The 12491-nt window shown below is 42.0% G+C and overlaps 1 protein-coding gene across 2 annotated transcripts in view; it reads right to left on the minus strand.

Annotated features, from left to right (window-relative positions):
* Window positions 1-2407: 2407 nt before the first annotated feature.
* Window positions 2408-12491, minus strand: part of MRPS27 (mitochondrial ribosomal protein S27) — a 62670-nt gene continuing 52586 nt past the window's right edge. For both annotated transcript variants that reach the window (XM_020790257.3, XM_072992631.2), the window contains exons 9-11: window positions 7879-8021; window positions 6429-6575; window positions 2408-2778 (exon numbers count right to left, since the gene is read on the minus strand). In XM_020790257.3, the coding sequence (XP_020645916.1) occupies window positions 2539-2778; window positions 6429-6575; window positions 7879-8021 (530 nt within the window). In that variant the 3' untranslated portion in view covers window positions 2408-2538. The remainder of the gene's footprint in view (window positions 2779-6428; window positions 6576-7878; window positions 8022-12491) is intronic.

Raw genomic sequence — 12491 nt, forward strand, 5'->3', positions numbered from 1 at the left:
TTCCTTGAATAGATGGGATGACCTCTGCATAATATGACTGTTTGTCATCACATAGGTTCTGTGCAGTCTTTTTCGTTCTTCATCTAAAAGGCTGAAATGTCTTTCGTAAGGCTTTGTTACTAGCAGTCTGTAAAGAAACTGAGGAACTAGGAAATATAAAATATGGAATTCAGTTGCTGAACACTTCGGTGCTTCTGTTGTGAGTGCCTGGGAACCTGAACAAAGAGGCAGAGGTTAACATGTAAAAGGAAAATTTACACTTTAAACTTACCTCCTGTTATTGAAAAAAACTGAGAGAAGAACTGACACTTCCATGCTCATCTTTTATTAGAAGGTATATCAAAGTAGCCCCAAAAGGAATCTAATGCTTTAACTGCAACCCTTGATTTGAAAGAAGTCAGTCCATTTCCATCCCTGAGAATTATGCAGTTTTCAGCGATGGAAAGGGAGCAGGTCAGGAAGACGCCTTTTGTCCTGACAGAACATGAAAGGGAATTAAGATATTGTTGGCAACAGGTGTGTAATGGCCCACTTACTTATATAAAAGAAAATTAGGAAAACTAGTCAACGTAGCATATCTCTGAAGAGAAAGTGCTTTGCTCATCTGCTGTTCCACAATGTCTAGAAGTGGCTTAGTCTGCCTATAAGGATGAAGCTGGGTCCATTTACCTTCCTGCATTCTGTGCATGTCCCGGAACTGCACTCTTTCTAAAGGTATGAGTATTAGAGCAGATTAGCTGTTGCTATTTCCTGGTTTATTCCTCTTGAATGCCTTTAAGTTTGTCTGTGCAGTTACTCCTGCATTTTGAAAAACAATTTTCATTACTATTTGGAACCTTTATTCTTTTGCCCTTTTGACTTTTTTTTTACTTTTACTTTTGCCTTTCAAGCAGTTGTCTGGATTTTTGTGGTACTAAAACCAGGTCTTGCTTCAGTTACCTACTGGAAATAATGGTATTTGTGTGGGAGTGGTGGCAGCTACCTCACAAGGTTGGTGTGCCAGCTTTCAGTGCCCAGTCTTGGGAATTTCTGTTTCATTTTGTTTTAGACATCTATGGAGCACAGCCAAATCTGGGAGACTGGTATGTTGGGAGTGATACGGTTTCAGTCAAATTCCTTGGCCTTCACCAGATTTGACTCTTCCCTGGATTCTCCCAGGATGAGCAAGAGTAGTGTGACTGAGTGGCCAGAGAGAATGAGAGTCCTGACAGAGGAACCATGACATAGTCTGAGCTAAAATATGCTGGTTTTTTTTATTTTACTCTTTTGTGCTTAGCCCAATTTACCAGTAGGCTGTGGCCTCTGTGAACTTCTCTACAACTGAATTTTGCCCTCAGCTGAAAGAGGTTCCCCTCGGCCACTGAGGGTTGTTTTTTACACTGTGGAAGAAGTGGTAGAGAAGACTAGCAGATCTATCCTTTATCAATCTACTAATATAAGAACACTTAGAACCTGTGAAAAAGATGGCAGAGCAATCAAGATTGATCCTGTAATTTAACAGAATCAGAGTCAGTAATCTCTGTAAGATTACTATGGGTTTACAGACATTTGTAGAGACTGACACATAGGTTAGAAAAGAGTAGCCAAAGTAGGTGGCCAGCTGTGAAGAGAAAAGGTTGAAACTGATCTGCAAAAGCATTTACAGACTGTATGTCTATAGTTTGTACCAACTATGAGAATGTGAAATAACATAAACTTGTCTTAGAAGATGAGACTGTGTGCATAGTCAATCAGGACTGTGAGTCTCCAGTACCAGCCAAATAAAAACACCTATGGAAAGCTTAGAAATTGCTTGAAATTTTTCAGGTAGTGGTGGTGGAAAGACTTACTTTGGGCAGCTGCTAAGGACATCGACAGCTTCTGTCAGACAACGGTGAAACTAAATGAACTAATCTTTTCAGCTAGATGACTGTTTATCATTCATGTACGTGTACTATCCCTAATGATGTGTCATTTTGGTTTTAAATAACTAAGGCAGCCTTCTCCAACACGGGCTCCTCCTAATGTGTTGGACTGCAATTTCCATAATCCACTGCCAAGTTGGCTTTAGGTAATGGGAGTTGCAGTTCCACTCATCAGGAGGGGCCCACATGGGGAAGCGTGATCCTCTTAATAACCACTAAGAGTCCTTTCTCCCTGGGGGGCTTTTAATGGCTATGATTCTCAAGCCACAGGAGTGGATGGGTAGAGTGGAGTACAGCACATATATAAAGATCTGGACTACTGTTAGTAACATTTTATATAAAATAGCACAACAGCAAATACTGACTGTGGCAACAGCCTTTTCGAGTGTACTGTCTCACTGAGTTCATTTCAGAAATGAATCACTTCTACCAGATAATAGCTCTTTGCTCCCAGACACAAAAGAGAAAATTGAGGCCTTCAGAGAAAGAATCATAATTACATATTATTGGATGGATATGCAACACAGTTTAATCAGTGTACAGTCAAGGCCAAATCACAACAGGGCTGCTAACCCATTTCCTAACAGCTCCTATTGCTCACCAGGAGCCTGGCAGAGGTCCACACACAACAATCTTAAGCAGATGCTTGTGGTGCTTTCCTGGCTTCTTGCTCCTGCTTGGCTTTTTCCCTCATCTCTCTCTCCCTTTCCTCCAGACTGGCTTGTTCTTGCTCCCACTCCTTCAGTCTCTGCTTGTATTTTGCAATGTCGTCCACTTCAAGCGCTGGCAGCTTTTCTTGAACAAGCTGGGTGGCCAGGGTCAGCAACCGCACAGACTCCACCTTGCCAAGTGACTCCAGTTTAGAATTCAGCTCCTGTCACAGTAGGGAGAAAAGAAAAGCAGAAAATTACTAATCCGGTGCAAGCGATCAACAATCCATCTACTTAGTCCGAGTAATATGTCCGCCTCCTGGCTCCCACATCTGGAAAACAAAAATTTACTGCTGAACTGCATTTTGTCTTGGAAAAGTACGCAGGCCACAAGCAAGGCACATTTCCTCTGTCCTTCCACATTTCTCCCCACCACTCCACAAAAAAGAGGAAAAATGTCGACTAGATTTGCCATATTTAGCAATAATGAAGCAAAGACAAAAGAATGATCAATGTGTAATTCCACTAAGTGCTGGGGTGTGTCAAGCTTGCCCCATCAATGGAATAACACCATTAATATGGAACTCTTTATGAAAAGAAGTAATGAATGACTAAGCCAGCAAGCTAAACATTTTAGGGCTCTCACCCATCATTATGCTGATGCAAGAACCTGACCCTGAATTGCTTCAGCTAACCTTCCTTTCAACAGATCGGAACAATTTCAGCAAGGTTGTACTAATGGCATACTAAATAGATCCCACGAGCCTCCAACCAGTTGCCCAGGACATTCCTCTACGGCCTTTTTCTAATGGCTCACGTGACTTATAGCTCCGCTCCATGATAAATGCTTCCGTTCTGCCTGCATGGGTGCATGAGGGGGAGAGGCCGAAGGTGGTGGTGAGGATTCCACTGGAGCCAAGCACAGTGAATCCAGACAGCTGGGCAGTAGTATATCATATCAGGATTCTACTTATATATGTGACACAGTATTTCTTGCAACATACCCTGGTGAATCATAAAAAATATTAATTCACTTAAGTGCTTTAAAAAGCAGGGCCATTTGTGGTTATGGAAGTTTTACTGGACAGCTTGATGTTCCCCAGATAAAACACAAATTAATTGCCCTAATGGAGAAACTTCACAGAGTGTGGGATGAGCTGTCTAGTTCTCTCTCTCTCTTTCTTTTTCTATTTAATTCTTTGCTCTCACACCAGAAAGAATCATTTCCTCATACTGGATGTATTTTATTTAGACAGACTGACTTTTAATAGGGTCTGGTATGACCCACAAGGAGGCACCACTCCCCTGTATTATTCTTTAGACTCTGGACTGCTGAAAAAAGACAATGGGTCTAACATAAGAATATAGACGTCGTTATGCACTGTTAAGTCACCTCTGACTTATGGCGACCCAAACAGGGTTTCTGAGGTATGTCAGATGTTCCATGTTTTACCATTACCACCCCCCAATGAGTTTTCATGGCTGAGCAGGGATTTGAACCCAGATCTTTTGAGTCCCCATTCAACACTCTCTCTACTACTCCAAATCAACCCTCTGATATACTTTTTGTGTCATGTTATTTACTCAGCTTCATAACAATTTTTTTTTTATCTCTAAAAGGAGCTCAGGAGAGCACATCTCAAGGAGGTAGCCCTCCAGTGGTTGCAGGATTATATCCACAGTCACAGACAGCATTGCCAATGGTTGGGGATGATAGAAGTTATTGTGCCCCATCACCCGGAGGGCAACTGGCTTGCCATTTTTGCTGTTCATGGTACCTCCTTCTTCCATTCATGTTGCTGTGAAGCTATGGTAGGGTGACAGGCCCAGGGTCTTGGAACAGATCTCCTGAAGCTCTGGTGTGACACTCTAACTCACACACATCAAAGTGCCTCTCTTTGAAGCACGAGGGATACTTCCATGACAAAGTAGATGACCATCTGTCAGACCACAAGGCAGCTCTCCTACGTTTTGTATGGCTAGACTGGAATTTCTGCTAGCTCAAAAACTTCTTCTGCAGTGCAGGTTGCACTAGAGGGTTAATACCTTAAGTCTGCATTATAACAGGGACAGAGGGCTTTTCAGGCACACACCTGATCACATATAGGGGCACAGGTGTAGATGTAAGCAAGGTTCTCACTATGTTTGCTGCACGGGCACATGCACACGACTCCACTTCCCTCCACACAGCTCTCTTCTTTCTCTGTGCAGAGATTATATTAGGTTCTGGTCATGATGGAACCAAGTGCACGGGGGCAGAGTCGTGCGGGCACACAGCAGTGAAGCCGTGAGAGGCAGAGCCCCACCTAGCAGGGCAGAAAAGTAGAGGGTAGGTTGGGTGTAAGCCATCTCCCCAAATATCACTACTCCAGTGGAAGTCTGAAAAAGCTGCACATGGTTACTAAAAACCCTGAAAAGGACAGTTTCTCAACTGGGCAACAGCATTCAGCCAAAGAGAGTTACAGGGCTTTCAACAGATTTTTGCATTTAATGCCCGAAGTTCCAGGTACCTGATAATATTTGGAGGCAAGGCTTACATGCATGCTCACATCCTGGCCCAGTTTGAACCATTTACATGATCAGGTGAGCAAGGCTACACAAGCACTATTTCCACACTGCTGGGTCCTCACACTCTCTGAGATGTCACCAAAGTGATTGGGTCACAATACAAGCAACCTTGATACACTGGATCAATAATTGTTGCAAGATTTATATATGCTTAAGTGATCAGCTTTGCAGTCAACTCTGCAATATTTGAACAGCCTTCCTGACTGATCAAGAGTGTTGCTTGAGCATTTCTCTTTACCACAGTGGAGGCACACTGAGTATAATAGTGTGTGGTGTTCCTCCCCCAGTCTGCCTGGCTGGGGGAGATTTACTTCTTACTATGTAACCGACAAGGACACGTCCTTCAACTTTCCCAAAATATTGACAAGTGAGATGGCTAGGAACTGTATAGCTAATGCTTTACCTCCGAGAATTATCTAATATTTCTTTGACACCTGCCTTCAACCTGCAGTGACCAATCCATCAGGCCTTCAAGTCCACATCTTGGAAGCTCATTAAGAAATGAAAGCAACTTTTTCTCACCTTTACAATATAGCCCGCAAGAATATTTTCCCAGGAGATCGTCTCTCATTTTTTTCTAAAAGCCCAAAGCAAGTCTCTTCACTCATGGATGCTTACTTAATAATATTTTCAAAGTCACCCATGTTTGTCCACTTCACCATAACATAAAGGGGAGAGTCTCGTGTCAATTTTAAGATCAACCAATTTATTTGAGCATGAGCTCTGTGTTGACAAACTACTTCCTCAGAGTTTTCTTTTGAAAAATTACTTTAATTTTTTTTTTAATTCTCAGACACCCCTCTCCCGGGTTAGCATAATCAATAGAGAGGCTTTGGGGGAGGGCTCTGGAAGCTATAGTCCAAAAACATAATACAGCATTTTGCATAGAGAAGGGAACAAATCTTGGTTAGAAAATCATCTGAGCCTGACAGATAAGTAAACAACTGAATGTGACTGAGCAAGCCAGAAACAACACAAGGGCAAGTGAACGAATCAGGAGTGACACTCCACTTTAGTTAGCAGGAAACTGATTTATCAAGTCTGATGTATGGAAAGCAAAAATAACATTCCAGCACCCAGGCAACAGACCAGAGACCCTTGAGCATATTTTTCACCTGACAATTTAGCCATCTGAAACACCAAGGCACAATTTATTCTCAATACCTTACAAAATCCTGAGTGCATTACTACTAGGGGTTACAGGAGCATTACTTCAGAATAAAGAAAATATAGCCACAGTTTTTGCTATGGACAATAGCTAGCTAACTTTATTCAGCCAATGCCCAGCTGAAAAGGAAGTACACACCTCATATCGGCTCAGGTACTCAGGTAGTCGTGGTATTTCTGATTCTTCTAACTCTGCTTGCTTCGGCTTCTCTTCTGAATCCTTGGGGTCTTCTTGAGAAGCTTCTGTCACAGGGCTGGATTGTAAAATGGCTGCCAGCACATCCAACTTTGCAACAGAAATGAGAAAAAATTATAAGAAGCAAAACGCTAGCAACAGGCTTGCAAATAATTAGAATAGTCTCATTGCTGTTATGTTCCGTCATGGCACTAACCATGAAAATGGCAGTTCGTCTTGGTTCGTGGTGTGTTGAAGTCCATGAACCACAAATTTTTAAACTTTTAAAATGGCTGCTGCCTCTCAAAACAATTAAAAAAAATTTTTTTTTGGAGAGGCAGCCTGACTTGCAGGAGCCACTGAGCTACCTTCTCAAAGTGGTGGCAGCAGCAAAAGATACAGAGGTGACAGAGCAATGGGAAGGGTTAGAGGAACAATCCAGGAAGTTCAGGAAAAATCTAAAAAGTTCATAGTTTGGCTCAGTTTGGGTTCTCCGAATTGGAACCGATACAAACCAATGAACCAGCAGTTTTCCACGAATTTCCTGGTTTGTGCCCATCTCTACTTCTGACTCATGGTGACTCTGTGACTTAATGATCTCCAAAAGGTCCTATCATTAAAAGCCCTGCTTGCAGTCTAAATGCTGTGGCCTCCTTCATGGAGTCAATTCATTTCAAGTGGGGTCTTCATCTTTCCTACTACCATTCACTTATCTTAGCATTATTGTATTTTCCTGGGCAAAACGCATCATGGTTAAGATTATATGGATCTACCTGGTGCACCTTTCATTGTTTGTGGTTCTTTCAATACTGAGAATAAAACCAATGAAGAAGATGAGGAAAAGATGGAGGAGGAGGAGCAGCAGCAGCAGACCATATATTGTTAAAATGCAAACACTACCTACTTTTCTTTTAAGTGGGACCTTTCTAAATTTTGAGAGTCATATTGATCACACAAAAGCAAATATACTAAAAGACCCCACAAGCAGGACATTAGACAATCATGCCTTCCAGTTCATGGTCACCAACAACCAGTATCCAGTGGTACTACGCAGCAGTTGGCAAGGGACACACAGTTACAACCTGTGTAAGAAGCAGGATGATGAACCTGGGCTGGGAAGGACAACTCCCCGTTATGTAACACACACATCCCAAGGTGAAGACAATGCACACCGAAAGCAAACACTTCATAGAATAAAAACTTGAAAATGTTACTTTGGGTGGAAGTTCCCAAAATGTCCTAGCCAAAGCACAACTCTCAGAATCTCCCTGCCAGTGGCCATGCTGGGCACAACATTGTGGGAGATGTAGTCCAGAAAACAAATTCTTCCAGAAGTGTGCCACTGGACTCTTTTTGAATATCTGTTCTTCTGTTATTTACAATAGACAAGTCTGCCAAATGATTTTCCACTTACAGCTTCCTTGCACAGCTTGACATCACTGGGAAGAAGCGCCACCGTCTCCATCACTTGCAAGGCTCTGTTCAGGTACCCCGGAGTCCACATGAGAGGCATCAAGGTGTACACAGCTTGCAGCCCCTTGTGCAACTCCACTTTTCCTGTTATGAGGCAACCACCACAACAGTTACTGCATCATCTGAAGCAAAGGCAGGCAACGCACATACCTTGGTGGGACCAAATGCAGCCGTCCCTTGTGCCCTCTAGAAGTATGTAGGGCATTTCTGCAATGTTCTGAGGACTTTTTTTTTTTTTTAAAGAAAAACGTTTTTCCACTAAACAGCGGAAGGAAGTTCAATTGCCCCTACCCCCATGTTTGAAGAAAAACTTTGGGGGATCAGAGCATGCAGTCCCGTGAACTCAGAAGGCTGCTCACTTCTGATTTAATGCAATAACATAGTAAAACCTTGAAGTAGCCTCCCCATCCTTGGGGTCAAAACTACACTACCATGTCACTGGCAATTGTGTCACTTTAAAAAAAAAAAGATGGCCAAAACAGTTTGGGGGTGGGAGGGAGTAGGAGTGGGCACAGCACGTGGGAAGCCCTTTTCTACTGAGACAACAGAGGGCGGGGTGAAGTTTAACTCCTCTTCTGCTGAGGCCCCACTCAAACTCCCTCTCACATCTGCCATTAGCTCCAGAAGGCAAGGTGCCACTGGAAAAGAAGTAGGGTGGGTTTTTATTGGGTCCATAGCAGGGAAGGAAAGGGTTACCTTTCCCCACAAGATTTCCAGTAACACATTTGTCACTAATTAGACTGGGGCTTTTCTGCCTTTTGTCCTTTTGTTAATAGCGAGAGCCTCCCCTCAGACAAAACCACACTTTAGGAGGAGGAGCTCCTCAAGGTCAGCTAAAGTCAGGTCTACAACTAAAGGAAGGGGACATATTTATGTATTTTTTTTCACAGACTGTTTCCTGCTGTGACATAGGCATGGATTCTCCTAATTCTGGAACTGCTAGAGATACTCAATTATGATGGATTAAACATTGCAGATTGCCCTTTTTTTTCTACAGATACAATTTGTATTTGTTTGAATACTAGATGTACTTGTGACTAAGGGCTACACCATGTGTTACAGCTTTTATACAATTTTTAAGAACCTGGTGAAACTATTAGCCAGTAAGATCATAATACTGCTATTTTAAATGCTTCAATATTTAAATGTTGTTGTATTTGTTTTTATGTTAGTATTGATGTTTTGATTAATGGGTACGATTAGATGTTTTGCCTTTTGTTCTGTTTTATGTTGTAAAACAGCCAGAGTGGCCTTTGGTTAGGTGGGCGATATATAAATCAAATAAACAAAACACACACTTGCTGATTTAAAATTCTTATGAAGAGGACCCAGCTCTTCCTGTGATCAGGGTAGTAAAACCCAGCCTATGAATTCAGAACTTTTCAGAAGTGGACATGTTTCTCTTACTGTATTTTTCATCACCTTTAACTGTCCACATTAATCACAGAGGTACATCTCACAATGCAAACTACTGCAACACACCTTCATTTCTCCTCCTGAAGCAGGGACTTATCAGAGAACCAGAGGAATGTGTGCACAAATAAAAGCTCATTGGACTATACCTAAATATAAACTGCTAAGATGCTCCAGGCCAGGCAATGCCCACAGACATCTTTCACTCTTTGCAGAGACCTACTCCATTAAAGTTGGCAAGACTTCAGAATGTGTGACATTGCAGAAAATAGCTTTTGATCTTCTGAAAATAGCTTTCAATGTTAGCAACAGAGGTGAGAGTTACTTGCACACAGCAGTAAAATGGTTTGTTAAGTACAATGCTTTCTCAAATGATTCTGGCTACATTTCCCACCAAAAATAAATAACTGGAGACCAAAGAGGAGTGGAAGTATGGGAATCAGGCATATACTGACAACTCAAGTGAATAAATAAAGCAACTGTTCTAGGGAAAATGCAAATCTGTCAATTTGTTTTGTAGCTTTGTTCTTTATTCCAAGAGAATCTGGAGGTTGCTTTTTTGGTCTTAGAGTCAGGTAGAATCAGAATCAGCATCCTTAACACTGTCAAATCATAGGCAACCTTATCACCGTTAACAAACCATGATGTATAAGGAGAGGAGGAAATGTATGACATTGGAGGTGGGGCAAAACTGTTTTGCAGCTAAAGACAATATGTTATTGAACACCCAATCAGGGAAGGAGAAAAGTACCAAGAGTTGTTTGGAGTTTTTTAAAAACTCTACATGAATTAGAATTAAAAGGATACTGTGGGTACAATCCACAGTGGAGGTGTTCTGCTGCCAGAACTGCTTCTGACAGTGGAAACAGGTAGAGGGGAATTCTCTCCCTCCTTTACAATCCCCTGTACATCCAAGAAACCTCCTCTGGAGTACCTGGGAACCCACTGGGTGCAGGTTTTTGGATGGCACAGAGGGCTGGCAGGTGGGAAAGGAGACAAAAAACAAAAACAAAACCTACTGCACCCAGTCTACCAACTTGATGTTGAATTTAGGCCCCAAACAGAGCCCTGCACAATGGGGCAGAGATGGAATAAATTACAGTGATGCCTCGCTTAACGATTTTAATTGGTTCAAAAAAAAATCGCTATGTGAAAACATCGTTAAGTGAAACACCATTTCCCATAGAGATGCATTGAAAACCGGATAATCTGTTCCAATTGGAACGGATTACCATCCTTAAGCGAAAATCCCCATAGGAAAAAACGTTAAGCGAAACCCATTGAAATGCATTGAAGCCTATTTCAATGGGGGGAAAAATTCACAAAAAAATCAAAAAGACTCAGAACAAAGCCAAATTAAGTTAACGAAGGTTTTATTAGGTGCACTAATGATTCCAAGCATTTTAAACATTTTTTAAACATTTTAGAATATTTTAAAAATAGCAAAAACGGGGCTGTAAAAAAAAACGTTAAGCGAAACAAGGGGACCTAAAACTGTCATCGTTAAGTGAAGCATGGTCCCGAAATCGTTAAGCGAAAATCGCCCATAGGGAAAATCGTTAAGTGAAGCACAAGATCGCTCCGAAAAAGCCATCGTTAAGTGAATTTTTCGTTGTACGAAGCAATCGTTAAGCGAGGCACCACTGTATTTTCTTAGAATATAGCTTCTAGAACACATCAGCATTCTATCACTTATAGTTCAAAAAGTACCTTTTCTCATCTCTACAATGAAAATGACCCAGATTCTGAAAACCTAGAGTGCACTGAAGGAATCCTGAGAGTCATGAAGACTAAGAATTGCCCAGGGCCCACAAGTGTAGCTCCTAAAGCAAGAATGGGGGACACACTGTCTTCAAGATGTTGTCGGACTGCAATTCTCATGACCCTTTGCCATTTGCTAGGCTGACTAGGAAAGATGGCAGCTGCAGTTCAACAAAACTGGAAGAGCTGCAATTTCAGGAGTCGTATATCTGTTCTAACATCCGCTGACTGATATTCTGAGGAACAGGGCATGCTGTAAATATTTATTTCAAGAACAGAGCCAAGACTGCAAAGTTGAGAGTTAAAATGTGTTCTCTGCTTGAGAAATCTAGTTTCATGTTGTCATACTGTCCCACAGTTTTCCTTTCTCCCCTGCTGGTTGTGAGCTGGTTGCTTATTATACTGACCTTGGAAGGCTGAGTTATCCTCGAGCCAGTTACCTGAACCCATCAGGACTGAACTCAGGTTGTGAGCAGAGGTTTGACTATAGTATTGAAGTTTAACCACTGCACCACAGTGCTGGATGTAAAGCTGGCCCTTTCAAGATCAGCCCTCCAAAGTCAGGGTTCACACTACAACCCTGCCAGTTCTCTGCACCCACTGCCAAGTCACCACCACCAAGGATAAGGACCTTGGCACTCCAGATGTTTTGGACTACATCTTTCATAATTCTTGACAAACAGCCTTGCTCTCTAGGGATAACAGGAAACAAGGTTAAACATATCTGACCCTTCCCTAGTTGGCAGAATGGGCTCCCTTATGTATTGGATAAGCCCTAAAAGGCCCTTCCTTAGCTACAAATGATGCCTGGTGTATGGCTTACTATGGAGCACCACAAGACCTGTAGCATGGAAATTACTGTATTTTTTCTGTGTATAAATCAACATTTTTCTTAAAATAATTAAAGGAATTATTAATTACTTTAGGGTCGTTTTATACATGGAAGAAAGGAGAGGGGGAGGGATCAAAGTGCTTTGATGCCTGCTTTCCCCCTCCACGTTTTGCAAAGAAAAAGGAGGGGAAAAGCTGCTTTTTGCAACAAAAATGTAAGGGAAATGAGGAATCACTTTCCCCTCCATTTTCTTTGCAAAACGTGGAGGGGGAAAACTGCTTTTTGCAACAAAAGCAGGAATTGCTTTCCCCCTCCATTTTCTTTGCAAAACGTGGAGGGGGAAAGCACCTTTTTACAAAGAATGTGGAGGGTGAAAGCAGGAATCGCTTTCCTCCTCCACTTTCTTGCAAAGAAAAAAAATGGGTTAGAAAAGTAGGGGGTCTTATACATGGGGCATCTTATACACAAAAAATACGGTATAAGTCCAATGTTTTCCATTTATCACCTGCATCCTAGAATGGGCTTCGGAGAACTTCTTGAATGTCAAA

Source organism: Pogona vitticeps, chromosome 2, assembly GCF_051106095.1.
Source record: "Pogona vitticeps strain Pit_001003342236 chromosome 2, PviZW2.1, whole genome shotgun sequence".
NCBI lineage: Eukaryota > Metazoa > Chordata > Lepidosauria > Squamata > Agamidae > Pogona > Pogona vitticeps.